Raw genomic sequence first — 17,126 nt, forward strand, 5'->3', positions numbered from 1 at the left:
AGAGACGCGGCGTGGGAGGCACGGGCTGTCCCATGGGATAATATTTTCCGAGCCCTCCTCAAAGCCCGCCTGTCATCCCAGAAACCCTCTCCGCTGTCTGTCCCACCAAGGCTGGGCAGGAAACATCCCGTGGGCACGAGAGATCCAAAGGAGGCCGGCAGAAGGGAAGGATGAATGGGAACCATTGTGCTGGGCCGGAGGAAACATCCCCAGCATCACTTCCAGAGCGGGGACGGGGGAAAAAATATTCCTGCTTCCATCACCGCCCTGCTCGCTCCTGCTCCGTCCCCGGAGGGGATTTCAGGGAGGGAATTGAGGATGGGGATGAGAAATCAGGCTGTGGTTATTCGTGTCAAACTTGTTTGAACCTCCCCCAGCCTCGGGAAGAGCAGGGGCTTTTCCAGGGAAAAAGGCACACCTGGGAATGCTGCTGCCTCCGGGGCACCAATCCGAAATTGCGGAGAAGAGCTGGACGGGAATTTTCATCCCAGACACCTCTGCAACCCGTCCACTGGGACAGGAGCCTGGAAAACAGAAACTCGGCGTGCTTTTGCGCAGGGAGAGCGCAGCAAATCCATCCCTGTTCTATCCCTGCCTGTCAGGCTGAGTCAGACTTGCAGGGAATTTTTTTTTATTCCTGCCTGCAACAGCCGAGTTATTCCCTGCAGCAGCCAGGCCCTGATCCAGCTTTATTTTCTGTCCTGGCACAGCCCTGGCTCTGGCTCCTCTCCTTTGCACTTTATCCTGAGCTGCTGTTTCCACCCCGTGGATATTCCCGACATTCCCAGCGCTGCACGCAGCGCAGCCCCACAGCAGCGAGGGATGCTCCTGCCCGGGGCCGGGAACAGCTCATCCCCCATGGAAAACATCCCAAAAGGGGCACCCCAACATCCCAGGCTGCTCCCAACACCATCCAAGCTGCCCTTGGACACCTCTGGGGATGGGGCAGCCACGGCTTCCCTGGGAATTCCCTGGGAATTCCACCCCAGCCCCTGAGAGAGCGGCTTGCAAATATCGCACCCAACCCTGCCCTATGGCAGTGGGGAGCCATTCCCGTTCCCATTCCTGCTCCCATTCCTGTTCCTGTTCCTGTTCCCATTCCTGTTCCCATTCCTGCTCCCATTCCTGTTCCTGTTCCTGTTCCCATTCCCGTTCCCATTCCTGTTCCCATTCCTGTTCCTGTTCCCATTCCCATTCCCGTTCCCATTCCTGCTCCCATTCCCGTTCCCATTCCATTCCCGTTCCCATTCCCATTCCCATTCCCATCCCCATTCCCATCCCCATTCCCGTTCCCATTCCCGTTCCCACTCCCATTCCCATTCCCAGCCTCTCCCTGTATGAAAATCCTGGCCAGATCCCGGTCAGGGGCTGGGATCCAGCTCCAGCTCCCGCAGGATCCCGGAGGATCCCGGTCGCAGGAGCAGAGGCTGCACACCCGGTGGCAGCAAAGAAACGCAGGAGAACGGGAAGGGCCGGGATGCTGGGCAGGAGGGAGAATCCCGGGATCATGGGCAGGATGAGCTAGGATCCTGGCCAGAATGGAGATCCCCAGGTTTCTGGGCAAGATGGAGAATCCCGGGATTCTGGATGAGCTGGGATCATGGGAAGGATGGAGAATTCCAGGATCCTGGAAAGGATGGAGAATCCCGGCACCCTGGGCAGGATGGAGAATCCCGGGATTCTGGATAAGCCGGGATCATGGGAAGGATGGAGAATTCCAGGATCCTGGGCAGGAGGAAGAATCCCAGGACCCTGGGAAGTATGGAGAATCCCAGGATCCTGGAAAGGATGGAGAATCCCAGGACCCTGGGAAGTATGGAGAATCCCAGGATCCTGGAAAGGACGGAGAATCCTGGGATCCTGGGCAGGATGGAGAATCCCGGGATCATGGGAAGGATGGAGAATCCCGGGATCCTGGATGAGCTGGGATCCTGGGCAGGATGGAGAATCCCGGGATCCTGGGCAGGATGGAGAATCCCAGGATCCTGGGCAGGATGGAGAATCCCGGGATCCTGGAAAGGATGGAGAATCCCGGGATCCTGGATGAGCTGGGATCCTGAGCAGGATGGAGAATCCCGGGATCCCGGGAGGAGGAGGGAGGCCCAGCTTTTTGGGATGAGCCTTCCCCAGGGGCTCAGCCCGGCGCTGGCCGGGTTCAGCCACACCCAGGAGGAAGGAAAAGTGGCACGGAGGAGGGAAACTGAGTCACGGAGCTGCTCCATGAAAACGCGATTCCAGAGGAACGGATGGGAGGGGGATCCCGACCCGGAGCTGCGGCCAAGGAGCGACATCAAACCTGATCCCAGCTCTTTTTCAAACCTCCAGGACACCCAGGAACCGCCTGGAGCCCTCCCGGAGATTCCCGAAGGATTCCCCGTGGGACAGACGCCGTCCCCTCTGCGCCTGGCTGGATTTGCAGCGGGGTTTTCCTGCTCCAGGTGCCACCTTTCATCTTCCAATGCCCTTGGAAATCCAGAGAAAGCACCAGCTGCTCCTGCCTCCTCGGCCGAGGGGGGAGAATAAACCCCCTTTTGTTCCAGCATCTCCAGAGCGTTATGAGGAGCCCTTTGTTTCCAGAGGTTAGGGAAAGGCAGCGGGAAAAGCTGGAGTATCCTGCTTTCCTCCCCAGGGTCTGTGGCAATCCCAGTGTCTGGAAATTTGGGGTGTGACAGGGAGCTGGGAATGGAAGGTTCGGGATGAGTCTTTGTGAGGCACAGAGAAAGGGGCTGGACAGCCTGGATGGATCTGAAATCATCCTGGAGGGATCCAAAATCAGCCTGGATGGATCCTAAACCAGCCTGGATGGATCCTAAACCAGCCTGGATGGATCCAAAATCATCCTGGAGGGATCCTAAACCAGCCTGGAGGGATCCCAAACCAGCCTGGATGGATCCCAAACCAACCTGGATGGATCCAAAATCATCCTGGAGGGATCCCAAACCAGCCTGGATGGATCTGAAATCATCCTGGAGGGATCCCAAACCAGCCTGGATGGATCCTAAACCAGCCTGGATGGATCCTAAACCAGCCTGGATGGATCTGAAATCATCCTGGATGGATCCCAAATCATCCTGGAGGGATCCCAAACCAGCCTGGATGGATCCTAAACCAGCCTGGATGGATCTGAAATCATCCTGGAGGGATCCCAAACCAGCCTGGATGGATCCCAAATCAGCCTGGAGGGATCCTAAACCAGCCTGGATGGATCTGAAATCATCCCAGAGGGATCCAAAATCAGCCCTGGATGGATCCCAAACCAGCCGGGAGGGATCCGAAATCAGCCTGGAGGGATCCCAAACCAGCCTGGAGGGATCCCAAATCAGCCGGGAGGGATCCCAAACCAGCCTGGATGGATCCCAAACCAGCCGGGAGGGATCCTAAACCAGCCCAGAGACCCTGCAGCAGGAATCCTGGAATGGTTTGGGTCGGAAGGGACCCCCAGGATCAGGGCTGGGACACCTCCCACTATCCCAGGCTGCTCCAATCCCGCCTGGGACGCTCCAGGGATGCCGGAGCCTCCCCACCCTCACAGGGATTTTGGATTTCTCCCTAAAATCCCACCTGATCCCGCTCTCCTCGGGGGCAAGGTGACAGCAGGTGCAAATTCCAGGGAAAAGCGAAGGCCGGGCAGGGAGGTGCCGTTTGCAAGGCGGCCACCAAGAGGTGCCAGCAGCTTTTCCAAAGCCTCGGCAGCTCCTCCGGCTCCATCGTCTCCCGTTTCTCCCGGCCGGCTCCAGCTGTGCCCAGCGGGTGCTGTCAGCCGGGCTGTGCTCCCGCTGGGAGGAGCAGGGAACATCCCCAGGGCCCAAAATCCCAGGCTTTGGGGGAGCGGGATGAAACCCCCCGAGGTCAGGGCAGCTTGGAAGGGTTTTCCTGGGATCGCCGCCAGGAGCAGGAATGCCAGCACTCAGGGAGGACCCAGAGCCTTCCCTGCCACCAGTTCCAGAATCCCGTGGCCCTGCCTGGCAGGAATGCGAGACAAAGCCACCGGACGCTGCTTTTAGGGAAAATTCCCCTGAAAACATTTCCCCGTGTGCCTGGATCCTGCCTGGATCCATGGGGAGGAGAACCAGGGCTGCTCCCAGCTCGGGTGGGACAGGAGGAGGAGGAGGAGGAGGAGATGAAGGAATCCTGCAGGGAGCCATGGAGACACCGGGCAGGGGCACTGGGAAGAGGAGGGTGGAGATTCCACCCTTCCTGCTGCCAGCTCCAAGGACAGGGATTCACCAGGCTGCGACCTCTCTCTTCCCCACCTGATTTACCCATCCCCATCCCTCATCCCTTTTCCCTGCCCTCTCCCTCCCCTGGAGCTCCCCACAGCAAAGCAGCGGCCAGTGCTGAGCCGAGCACCCCCGGGGATGCGGGACAGGGAGAAGGGAGCGGGATAAACACCCCCAAAATCCCTGTGTGCCCCTCCTGAGAGCCAGCAGCACGCTCAGCTGCTCCTCCCCAGCTCCAGCGATCCCAGAGAAGGGAAAACAAAAACCGTGGAGCCATGGGCGCCAGAAATCCGGCGAGTGAGGGAAAGGCAGCGGCACCGGGAATTCCTCCGGCTCCCTCTGCCCCCCTCGTGCTTCCAGGCAAGTTTCAGCAAGGCACGGATCCCCGGCGCCCTGGCACGGGGCAGGGTGGGGCAGCCAAGCTCCGAGGGCAAAGAAACACACACACACACACAAAAAAAAGCAGGATCGGGTCTTACCTGGCACTCTGGAACGTGGCAGACGCGGATTTTCCAACGGCGCCGAATCCAACTCCCACCGCCAGGCCCTCTGGAAGAGCAGGGAAAAAGCGGTGAGGAGCAGCCCTGAGCCCAGCCCGGGAGCATCCTGCTCCTTCAGATCCAGGAGAATTCCATCCAGCAGTGCCCACGTTCCCACCACGGAGCCAAAGCAGCACGGAGAGAAAGTTCTGGATCGATGAGCGCAGAGCAAAGGGAAAAGATCCCAACCCCCAGCAGCTGGAATGGGATTTTACCAAGGAGCAAAACACCAAAGCTGCTCCCAAAGGCTGGGGCTCAGCAAACCTTGGGGGATCCCAGAAGGACCAAACCCCAGGAGTCCCCCGGGATCCTGGGCGAAACCGGGATCAGGCTCCCAGCAGTGCTCCGTCCCCTCTCTCTGTGCCCCAACACCTGCATGGACAGGCTCAGGAAAACCCAAATTCCACCAGGAAATTCCTGAGCTCCAGGAAAACCCCACATTCCACCAGGAAACCCCTGCCTTGCAGATTATTGCTAATCCCATAATTTTAAAGCCAGTTAATCCCACAAAAGAGCTGAAAAGCCTTCCCAGGAAAAAAAAAAAAATTATATATTTTTTCACGAAACACCAAAGTCTTGCTGGGTTTTTTTTTTTCCCTTTTGGTTTAAAATCCCCATTTTTGGGGTGGTTTTTTTGCAGCCTGGTGGCCTCACTTTGGGATGGGGGGAATGTTCAGAGGACAGAAGGAAAACCGGAGCTTCCAAGGAGGGACCCAGGTGAGCATCCCGACAGGTGGGAAACGTCCCAGAGGAGGAGGAGGAGGAGGAGGAGGAGGAGGAGGAGGAGGAGGAGGAGGAAGGGCACCGTGCGTGTGTTTGTGGCCCTGTGAGTTCCCGGTTGCCTTGGAAACAGCAGGAAAATCACAACATTCCCATCCCCGAGCCCACCGCGGAGCCCGGAGCCGAGGGAAGCGGAGCTGGAGGGCGAGGAGAGCCCAAATCCAACCCCAAATCCCAAATCCCAAACCCCCGGGGGCACGGGGGTCGTGGCACACGCCAGAGCCGGGGATTTGGCAGGCTCCTGCCGAGCGTTCCCAAACCACGCAGCCTGCAGGGATTGGGGGATCCGGGGCTCAGCAGAAATGAGGCACCAGCCTGGAAAAAAAGGGAATTTCCTGCCCCACCACGGAGCTCCACAAAATCAGCCCCCGGCAGCACGGCTCTTCCCAAAGATCCCTTCGGGAGTGTGGCTCGCGGAATTCGAAGGGGAAGAGAAAATTTAAAATTGGTTTTTTTATATATATATATATATATTTTATATATATATATTTTTATATATATATATATATATATAATTTTTTAAAAAAAAATAATTCCCATTGGAAACGGTTCGTGTGAGGAAGGAAAAAAATAGCTGTGGCAGAGGGGCGAGTCCCTGCTGGGAGAGGGGAACTCCCAGGGAGCACAGATCCCAAAGCCTGGGGGATTTGGGGAAGGAAGGAGAGGCAGCAGATGGTGCGTGGGCTGGGAAACACCTGATCCTAAAGCAGGGACTGTGGGATGGAGCAGGGATTGTGGGGTAGATCAGGGATTGCGGGATGGAGCAGGGATTGCAGGATGGGACAGGGATTGTGGGATGCAGCAGGAGTTGCGGGATGCAGCAGGAGTTGTGGGATGCAGCAGGAGTTGTGGGATGCAGCAGGAGTTGTGGGATGCAGCAGGGATTGTGGGATGCAGCAGGAGTTGCGGGATGCAGCAGATTTTGCGGGATGCAGCAGGGATTGCGGGATGCAGCAGATTTTGCGGGATGCAGCAGGGATTGCGGGATGCAGCAGGAGCTGCGGGATGCAGCAGGAGTTGCAGGATGCAGCAGGAGTTGCGGGATGCAGCAGGAGTTGCGGGATGCAGCAGGGATTGCGGGATGCAGCAGGAGTTGCGGGATGCAGCAGGGATTGCGGGATGCAGCAGGAGTTGCGGGATGCAGCAGGAGTTATGGGATGCAGCAGGAGTTGTGGGATGCAGCAGGAGTTGTGGGATGCAGCAGGAGTTGCGGGATGCAGCAGGGATTGCGGGATGCAGCAGGAGTTGCGGGATGCAGCAGGAGTTGTGGGATGCAGCAGGAGTTGCGGGATGCAGCAGGAGTTGCGGGATGCAGCAGATTTTGCGGGATGCAGCAGGGATTGCGGGATGCTCTCGACCCAGCGCTGTGGTTTGCTCTCCATCTTTCATTCCCGCTGCAGGCTCCAGAGCAGCTGGAAAACCGAAGAGCCCGAGGGAGTCTGTGGCTGCCGGAACCATCCCGAGCACAGGAGCCGTGGGACCCTGGAATGGCTGGGGTCGGAAGGACCCTAAATCCCCGCGGTGCCACCCCTGCCAGGGCGGGACACCTCCACTGCCCCAGGCTGGAGCCTTGGGCACTGCCAGGCACCCAGGGGCAGCCACAGCAAATCTGGGAATTCCTTTCCCCACCCTCCCAGCCAGGAATTCCTTCGCAATGTCCCACCTCAGCCCCGAGCCAGTGGAGGATTCCCCACAGGCCCCCTCAGCTTGGGATGGGACAGGGGAGAATCCACATCGCACTTCCCACAGCAGAGAGCCTTTTCCCGAGCATTTCGGGCTCCACTCATCCCGGCTTTTTCTGGAGGACTCCCTGGAAAAGGCCCCGAGCTCCTCTTGGCAGAACAAAGAGAGAGAAATGACCAGTCCCTGGGAATGGCACCTGGGTCCTGGGAATGGCACCTGGGTCCTGGGAATGGCACCTGGGTCCTGGGAATGGCACCAGTGTCCTGGGGATGGCACCAGGGTCCTGGGAATGTCACCCAGGTCCTGGGAATGGCACCCGCACCCTGGGAATGGCACCTGCACCCTGGGAATGGCACCTGGGCCCTGGGAATGTCACCTGAGCCCTGGGAATGCCACCTGCACCCTGGGAATGGCACCCGCGCCCTGGGAATGGCACCTGTGTCCTGGGAATGGCACCTGGGCCCTGGGAATGGCACCTGGGTCCTGGGAATGGCACCTGAGCCCTGGGAATGCCACCTGGGCCCTGGGAATGGCACCTGAGCCCTGGGAATGGCACCTGAGCCCTGGGAATGGCACCTGGGTCCTGGGAATGGCACCTGAGCCCTGGGAATGGCACCTGGGCCCTGGGAATGGCACCTGAGCCCTGGGAATGGCACCTGGGTCCTGGGAATGGCACCTGTGTCCTGGGAATGGCACCCGCACCCTGGGAATGGCACCTGAGCCCTGGGAATGGCACCTGGGCCCTGGGAATGCCAGCACTCTGCTCCTCTTCCCTGAAATCCCATGGAATTGCTGCCAGCTGCTCCCTGCACCCACCAACGCCTCCCCTTACCAGGGAAGCCTTTTCCTCCTTTTCCCTCACTAAAAATAACCATGGAGGGTGCTCCCAGTGCCCAGGAAGAGCCGGGAACGGGCAGGGCAGGAGGAATGCCGGGAAGAGGCATCGCCCAGACGAGGCACGGATTAATGGGAGCGGCTAAAGCGGCTCCCGTTCTCACGCTCCGCCGAGCCCCGGTGGGGTCCCAAATCCTCATTAAAGTCAACAACTGGAAAACAGCCTCAATTTCAGCAGGGGGAAAAAAACCCAAACCAACAACAAACCGTCCTTCCAAATGGATGTTCCCAGCCTTTTAATGGATCTGGGAGAAGATCCACGTGAACAGTCAGCGCCGTTCATAATTGAGATGCAATCCGGCCCTTCCCTCGGGAGCGCCCGTCCCAGGAGGACAAATCCAATCAATTTTTGCTAATGACAAAGCAGCCGGCCTGGAAATGGCCTCCCTTCCCAGGAACTCCCATCTGCCGGCGCAGCACGGAGCCCCCGCTGCCCCCGATCCCCCCAGAACCCTCGGGAGGGAGCGGCCCCGGGCACGGGGGGGAGCTCAGTGGGGCTGGGCGGAGGGGTGAAAAGCTGCAGCGTCCAGAAGTGCACCTGGGAACAGCACGGATTGAAGCACGAGGGGCTGAGGGAGCTCACCTGGGAGGTTCAGACCCCACAGATGAGGTACAAACCCCACAGAACAGGTACAAACCCCATGGATCAGGTACAAACCCCGTGAATCGGGTACAAACTCCACAGAACAGGTACAAACCCAACGGATCAGGTACAAACCCCATAGATGAGGTAGAGACCCCACAGAACAGAGGTAAAATACCCATGGATCAGGTACAAACCCCACAGAGCAGGTACAAACCCCATAGGTGAGGTATAAACCCCACGAATCGGGTACAAACCCCACAAAACAGGTACAAACCCCATGGATGATGTATAAACCCCACAGATCAGGTCCAAACCCCACGGATCAGGTACAGACCCCCAAAAAAGGTACAAATCCCAAAGAACAAAGTACAAACCCCATGGATGAGGTATAACCCCTATGGATCAGGTACAAACCCCAAAGAACAAGGTACAAACCCCACAGATGAGGCACAAACCCCACGGATCAGGATCGCCCTCCAAGCACAATCCCGAGGGCATTTTCAGATTCTGCTGCCCAGGTGCAGCTCTGAGCTCACACCCGGGGTCACTCAGCTCTCTGCACACAGCAGCCACACAAAACAAATCCTGCTCCTGCTGCACACCAAGGACAACTCCCAGCCCCAAAAGCACCAACAAGGGTGGCTGCAGGGAGGAACAAGAAGGATGGGACCTCACAGCCCGGAGCTGCCATTGGACAATTCAACCCCAAAATGTGCAAATGCACCAGAACTGATCCAAGTGCGAGACCTCGTCACCCTTTGTCCATTTGGGGACCGTTTTGGGGCCCCCTTGGGTGCAGCCCTGGCCAGGCTCTTGTCCTGCCCAAGGTGGATCCTGGAGGCCTTTGAATAAATCTCTGCTTTATTCTCCAGCTCTGCCCAGTCCCTGTTCCAGCTCAGCCTGCCCAAGGATCAGAGGAAAAGCTGGAGCCAAGGGGAGATCCTGGGATGGGCTCAGGCTGGGCTCAGCTGGCTCTGCCCAGCACAGCACCAAGAAAAAATGGGAATTTCAGGTTTCCTTGGCAACGTTCTGGGGGCTGGAAGCACCAGCTCGTGCCTGGCTGGAAGCACCCCGCTGCCTCTCCCGGGGCAGGGATGGGGCAGGTCCCGGCTGGTCCCTGCTGTCACCCGAGCGGATCTGAGGGTGGGAACGCACATTCCCACCAGCCAGGGGGAAGCAGGGCAGGGAATCCTCACCACCAGCACCTGCAGCCCCTCCAGACCTCGCTGCCACACATGGGAAGGGACTCGGGTCTGGCTGAGCCACCAAAAGTCCCCACAAGATCCCTGGGACTGCTCTGAGGAGAGGCTGAGGGAGCTGGGAAGGGTTTGGAGCACCAGGAGGGGCTCAGGGATCTGGGAAGGGTTTGGAGCACCAGGAGGGGCTCAGGGAGCTGGGAAGGGTTTGGAGCACCAGGAGGGGCTCAGGGAGATGGGAAAGGGTTTGGAGCACCAGGAGGGGCTGAGGGAGATGGGAAAGGGTTTGGAGCACCAGGAGGGGCTGAGGGAGATGGGAAAGGGTTTGGAGCACCAGGAGGGGCTCAGGGAGCTGGGAAGGGTTTGGAGCACCAGGAGGGGCTCAGGGAGATGGGGAAGGGTTTGGAGCACCAGGAGAGGCTCAGGGAGATGGGAAGGGGCTGGAGCACCAGGAGGGGCTCAGGGAGCTGGAGAAGGGGCTCAGCCTGGAGAAAAGGAGGATCCAGAGGGATTTTTTTCCCCTCTCTGGAATTCCCTGACAAGAAGGGACAGCCGGGAGGGATTTGGGATCTGCTCCCAGGGAACATGGACGGGAACAGCCTCAGGCTGGAAGAATTCTCCCAGGGAAGGGTGGCCAGGCCTTGGGATGGGGGCTGCTGGAGGTGACGCTCAGGGCTGGGGACACGGGGCACACCTCGGCAGGTTCTCCCAGCCTCCAGGCAATCCTGGAATCCAGCCTCCAGGGAATTCTGAGACTCCAGGGGAACGAAGGCCAGCAGAACACGGCCCCGGTGCTCTCGTGGAGCTCCTGCAGCACCTGCAGGGTCGGGGAGCCCCAAAATGAGCCGGGAGCAGGGCAGAGCCCTCCGGGAACACCCCGGGAGCTTCCCAGGATCCCGCCCTGCCCTCCCCTGCCAGGGCAGCACAAAGCTCTCCCCTCGCTAATTGTTATTTGTGATAACGCCACAAACGTTTTAATTAACCCGGAGTCTTGGGCGTCGCAGCCGCCCGAGGTACGAAGCGAAACCAGAACGAACAGGGCTTGATTAAATGCATAATTAATGTTGCGCTAAAGCCGGCGTGCATGAATATTAATTAGCAGGAAGAGCCCGGCAGTTCGGCATCTCCTGTCATTATCAATTTATCCTTTCCACTGGCATTCCCGGCTTCGGGACGAGCTCCCCACCAGCACTTTAGAGATGTTGGTATTCCTCACAGGAGCTCGCACGGGAGCCGGAGCGCGGCTTCGTGCCCAGGTGGCTCCTGACAGGACACGGGGAACGGCTGGGAAGGGCGAGGGGGAAGATCTCCAGGAAATGCTGGGGATCAGCAGCTCCCTGCCAGGCTGGGGAGGCCCTGGGATGGAATTCCCAGAGCGGCTCCGGCTGCTCCAGCCCTGGAAGCGTCCGAGGCCAGCTCGGAGCGCCCGGGGACAGCGGGAGGCGGCAGGGGCGGCGCTGGATGAGCTCCGAGCCCACCCAAACCTCTCCATGACTCCCTGGGGAGCAGGGAGCGGATTCTCCCAGGGCACCCCCGGCACGAGGAGCGCTCACCCTGCGAGGAGCCCGTGCTAATTTGAATTAAATCCCGTTTAATTCCAGCCTCTCCTCTGGCAGGGCTGCCGACGGAGGCAGAGATCCCCCGTGTTCCCAAAGCCGGCCTGCAGCTGGGAGCTGCTCTGCCTGGGACAGCAGGGGGAATTCAGAGCCCCAAATCGCTGCTCACCCGATTTCATCCCAGCCTGAATTATTTATGCCCAGCCTGAATTATTCCTCGCAGCCCGTGCCCTGCAGGAAGGGCTCTGCAGCACCGGGGCTCCGGCCCGACCTCTGGGATTTGGGATCTGGAGGTGACTTTGGATAAATCCCCGCGGCCAGGAGGGCGTTGGGCAGGGATTTGTCACTGCTGGGGGGCCCCGGTGGCACCAGCAGCGCCGTGGGGCCGCTGGAATGACACTGGGAAGGAGAGGAGGGGGTGAAGGGTCAGCAGGGACAGAGCTGAACTGAACTGAGCCCCCAGAGAGGGGCTGAGCAGCACCCAGGAAACACAAAACACCGGGAACGGCCAAGGAGAGGACGGAAAACACCGGGATCAGGCAAGGAGGGGACAGAAATCACTGGGATCAGCAAAGGAGGGGACACAAAACACCGGGATCAGGCAAGGAGGGGACAGAAATCACTGGGATCAGCAAAGGAGGGGACAGAAATCATCAGGGACAGCCAAGGTGCCCAAAATCAGCTGGAAGGAGGAAATTCCCACCCCAGGAGCACCCAAAGGTGCCCAGAACCGGCTGGGAGGAGGAAATTCCCACCCCAGGAGCACCCAAAGGTGCCCACAGCCAGCTGGAAGGAGACAATTCCCACCCTGGACAGAAGCCACTCCCAAAGTCACCCAGCACAAGGCGACACCCGAGGGTCCCGGCGAGCTCCGCGCTGCCGATATCCAGGGCTGGGAAAACAGGGATTTTTCCCAAAACCTGCCTTGTTTCTTCCCAGATTCACAGCTCCAGAAGCCTCTCCCTGCCCCCACCCAGGCCTGAGCCAGGCACAGAGCAGAGAGGGGAGGAAGGAAAGGCGAGGGAAGGGGAGGAGGAGGAAAGAAATCAGGAAAAAAAAAAAAAAGCCCTGGAAAATGCTGCCTTACTTTTCTTTCGACATCCCCAGGAATCACAAAGCAGCCCAAGGTCCCGAGCTGTCCCAAACCGATCCCACCATCCTCTGATCTCCTCTCGCAGCAGCACAAAGCCCAGCCTGGCTGCACCCAGCCCCCAGGACCCATTGTCCGAATCCACGCCTCGCCCGAGGAAAGCGGGGAGCCACAGGCACCTCTGGCTGCCCACGGGAGACAGCGCCGTCCCGTCCTCGGCAGTTTTGTCACGGACTTTCTCACACGTGCAACGCAAAGTGATTGTTCTCACGTTCCTCCCTGGAGGAGGGAAAACTGATGGACTTCTAGTTCGGCCAGTGGGGTCGGAGAGGTGGAAACCTCATTCTCCAATCCCTGGGCGTTGTCCAGAATCTATCCAAATCAAGGTAAAAATAAACTCCCCTTCTTTTTGCTCCGACCACTCGACTGCGTGACACGGTTCTTCTCGTGCCCTCCAGCGACAAGAGAGGCAAAGAGGGAGCGGGGTTTGTCACCCGTCCCCAAATCCCCTCGGCACCGACAATCCCCAGCCAGGCCGGGCTGGCAGGAGCCGGCCGCAGCTGCTGCGGGCTCCCCCCGAGCCCCCTCCCCACCAGGGGCTCTGCTGCCAAAGAGCTCTGGAAGAGCTCCTGTCATAAACGGTCCTAATTGTTATAAATCGTTATAAATCATTATAATCGTTACAAACGCGTTTCGTGTCGCTGGCTTCTCGCAAATATCAACGCCAACGCTGTGCGTGTGACGCGGGGAGGTTGGGCCGCGTTTTCTCTCATTAACAGAGCTGAGAAATGTGATGAAGGTATAAATATATATATTTTCTTTTTTTTTATGGTTGTAACGTAGCGTTAAAAGTAAAAGACTGGGGGTTTTTTGTTTTGTTTGTTTTGTAACACCCAAACCGGCCGAACCAGAAGTCCTCCTTCATTCCTGCTGACCAAAAAACGCTGTTTGAATTTCTGTTACCCAAATGAAGACGAGCAAAACCCCGGGAGGAGAACTGATGGGAGCTGTGCTACCAGAGGGAACGGAGCCACCCGCAGATGGATCTGCCGGATAAAATGACTGGGGAGGGGGCTTCAAACCGAACAGAGAAATTCACACTCAAAAGGAATGTTTGAGTCATGCACGTGGATTTATAAATACGCAACAGGGTGATACTTTTAAGGAGCAAACTTTTTGCCAGCAGGGATGCTGGCTGGCCAGGTACCAACCATCCTCGGCCCAGAAACTGTATTTTGCTTTTGTCTCTCCTAACTGTCTATTTTTTTTTTTAAATTACTATTATTGTTATTATTTTTATTAAACTTATAAATTTTTCTAAGGAAGCGAACATTGCTTTTGGCAAGGATCCTGCCCAGAAGCGCCCGCTCGGCCGGTGCCGTCTGCCAGGGACACGGGAGAAGGGAGGGAAGCGGGATCCCAGAGGGATGAGCCCCGGAGCTCACCTGGGATGTTGTGGATGGTGATAGCCAGGATCATCAGCGTGATCCTCCTCCAGCTGCTGCTCCCGGCCACGGCGGCTCCGTCCCGCGGCGCCGGGGGGATCTCGGGAACGGGGGCACCCGCTCCCCTCCTCCGCTGGTAGGGCTCCCCGTTCTCAGCCTTGTCTGGGGACACAAAACACCGGGGTCAGGCGAGGAGGGGACAGAAAACACCGGGGTCAGGTGAGGAGGGGACAGAAATCACCAGGGTCAGGTGAGGAGGGGACAGAAAACACCGGGGTCAGCCAAAGAAGGGACAGAAATCACCGGGGTCAGGCGAGGAGGGGACAGAAATCACCGGGGTCAGGCGAGGAGGGGACAGAAATCACCGGGGTCAGGTGAGGAGGGGACAGAAATCACCGGGGTCAGGTGAGGAAGGGACAGAAATCACCGGGGTCAGGCGAGGAGGGGACAGAAATCACCGGGGTCAGGCGAGGAGGGGACAGAAATCACCGAGGTCAGCCAAGGAAGGGACAGAAATCACCGGGGTCAGGTTCATTCCTCTCCAAGGCCCAAAACACCCTCCTTATTCCCTGCAGCTGGAGTTCTGGGTTATTGCTGTGGCAGGAAAAGTTGGACAGCTTGGGCTGACCCTTGGCTGGGCACGGGGAAGGGGAGAGGGAAGGAATTCCCAAAGGGAATGCCAGGAGCTGACATCCCTTCCCACAGCTGGGCAGCTCCTGCCTCCCTTGCCAGAAGGAGAAAGCAAAGGAGAGGAACAAAAGCAACCAGAGCAGGGGGTGCCCCACGCTGCAGAGCCCAGGGAGACCCCGAGACTCTGCCTCCTCCTCCTCATCCTCCTCCTGGTGCCACCCAGCAAAGCTCCAGCCTGGCTGGGCCAAGCTCAGGGAATGGTGAGGGTGATGAGGATGGTGAGGATGATGAGGATGATGAGGGTGACGAAGATGATGAGGATGATGAGGACACAGCTGCCGAGCCCCTGCCCTCCATCCCAAACCTGCCAGGAGCTGCAGCCCCATGGCCTTTGCTGATGAAGGAAAACCCTCCCCAAAGAACTTCCCTGGCATTCCAGCCCCTCCCCAAAGAGCTGCGTTTAACCACGATTCTCTTCCGCTACCCAAAACGTTTCCCCTTTGCATCCCTGGGTAACTCCAGGCTCTCCCAAACCTCTGCTCCCAGCAGGATTGGCGCTCTCAGCTCTTTTCCAGTCAGCTGTTTGGGACCACACCCCAAAATCTCGAGGCCAGATCTGGGCTGGGAGGGGTGGAAGGACGCGGGCAAAGCCCAGCCACCACCTTCAGCACGACCAGGGCAAGAAGTGAGGGGCTCAGCCTCCTCACCCGCCCCAGCCACGGCTCCCAGTGGAGGGTTGGACACTCAGGCACCGTCATTCTCCCCCTCTGGATTTATAGAATTCTCCCTCCTGCTCCTTCACCCCTCATCTCCAAGGGGGTTTTATTTTGGTCTGGACAGTGCAGGGAGGTGTCTGAAGTCATTCTGGGATGCCAGGGCTGCCAATGTCACCTCGGCAGGGCAGGGTGTCACCCGCACGGTGCCAGCCGTAGCCCTCGGTGCTGAGCAGCACAGGGAACACGGGCGAGGACTGGAGGCGTTCTCACACAACCACCCCGGCTGGAAAAAACCTCCAAGATCACCGTGACCCATCCCCGCCCTGTCCCTGGAGCCATTCCTTGGACACCTCCGGGGGCAGTGACACCTCCCCGTGCAGCTCCCTCCGACACCCGGCTGCCTTTCCCAGGAGGAAATCCCAACCTGAGCCTCCCCTGGGACCACAGAATTCCCTGGTGCCGGCTCCGCTGTGGCAGCAGCACCCCTGGGTGGCCCCAGCAGCATCGCTCCGCAAACACCAGACGCTGTCTGTTACCCTGGTTTTTCTGAGCCTTTTGATTTTCTTAAATGGAGTCAGATCTTTTTAGTTATTGTACAATATTAAGAGCAGTTTTCTACCTTTTTCCCACAGATGTAACATAAACAAATCCTTTGTTTTTCATTCTCTGTCCTTTGTTTGCATATTTCTAACCCGAAAACAATTGTAACCGACAATTGGTCTGGCCACTGAGGCTGAGGGGTGGAAACCCCAAAAAGCCAATCTTCTGCTGGACCCACAAATGTATAAAAAGTAAAAAATAAACAAAGGGGTCTCTTCTCTCGGCTCTCTCAGCTGTGGGCTGGAATCGGAAGAACCTCTGCGAAAATCTCTTGTCTGCGTGTGACTGCTCTGTGTGTCTCGGTGACATCTGGAGGCTCCGAAAAACTCAGAAAAGCCAGGGTAACACGCTGCCCTCATCGCCAGCCCAGGCGGTGACCTTTGGCGGCAGCTCTGTCCCGGCCCTCGGGGACGAGGATGAGTATTCCAGTTCCAACGGATCCCACGGAGCGGCCCAGGCACGGAGCGGCCTCGGGAGTCGCATCCCCGCCTGGCCCCGAGCCGCCCCTGCCCACCCACGGCGCCGACACAACACGGACACGGGCCCGGCAAAGCCCCGCTGCCCTCCCACGGGAAGCAGGAATCCGCGCTGCCAGCCAGGGGTCCCGGCGGGACAGAGCGTCCGAAGGGTCACCCCCGAGCGGCAGAACCCCGCGGGGCTCCCACGAGCCGCGAAACGCCGCCACGGCCAGGGCGGCTTCAACGGAACGGCGGAGTTACGGAACGCTTGGGGTGGGAAGGGGCCACGGGGTCACACCTCCACTGCCCCAGGCTGCTCCAGCCCGGCCTGGGCGCTGCCAGGGATCCAGGGGCAGCCACAGCTGCTCTGGGAATTCTTTTCCAGGGCATCCCCATCCTCCCAGCCAGGAATTCCTTCCCAAAATCCCATCCAGTCCTCCTCTCCTTCAGTTTGAGGCCAAGCAACAAAAAAACAAAAGCTTCAGTGCCACCTCCTCAGGAGCTCAGGCCCAGCCCACTTCCATCAGATACCTCATTATTTTATGCTTTATATTTTATACTTTATATCTTATATTTTGTATTTTATATCCTATACCTTATATTTCATATATCTTATGCCTTATATTTTACATCTTATACCTTACATCTTATATCTATCTTATATCTTATATCTTGTCTCTTATGTCTTATATCTTATATTATCTTATATGATATCATCTTATATCATCTTATA

General features: G+C 58.1%; 1 protein-coding gene across 1 annotated transcript in view; it reads right to left on the reverse strand.

The window, feature by feature from the left end:
• Positions 1 to 4,644: 4,644 nt before the first annotated feature.
• The window catches only part of SLC39A11 (solute carrier family 39 member 11), a 32,888-nt gene continuing 20,406 nt past the window's right edge, over positions 4,645 to 17,126 (reverse strand). The window contains exons 3-4 of the mRNA XM_040082038.1: positions 13,990 to 14,151; positions 4,645 to 4,769 (exon numbers count right to left, since the gene is read on the reverse strand). Coding sequence (XP_039937972.1) covers positions 4,696 to 4,769; positions 13,990 to 14,151 — 236 coding nt within the window. The 3' untranslated portion in view covers positions 4,645 to 4,695. The remainder of the gene's footprint in view (positions 4,770 to 13,989; positions 14,152 to 17,126) is intronic.

This window comes from Hirundo rustica, chromosome 18 (assembly GCF_015227805.2).
Source record: "Hirundo rustica isolate bHirRus1 chromosome 18, bHirRus1.pri.v3, whole genome shotgun sequence".
Classification (NCBI taxonomy): domain Eukaryota; kingdom Metazoa; phylum Chordata; class Aves; order Passeriformes; family Hirundinidae; genus Hirundo; species Hirundo rustica.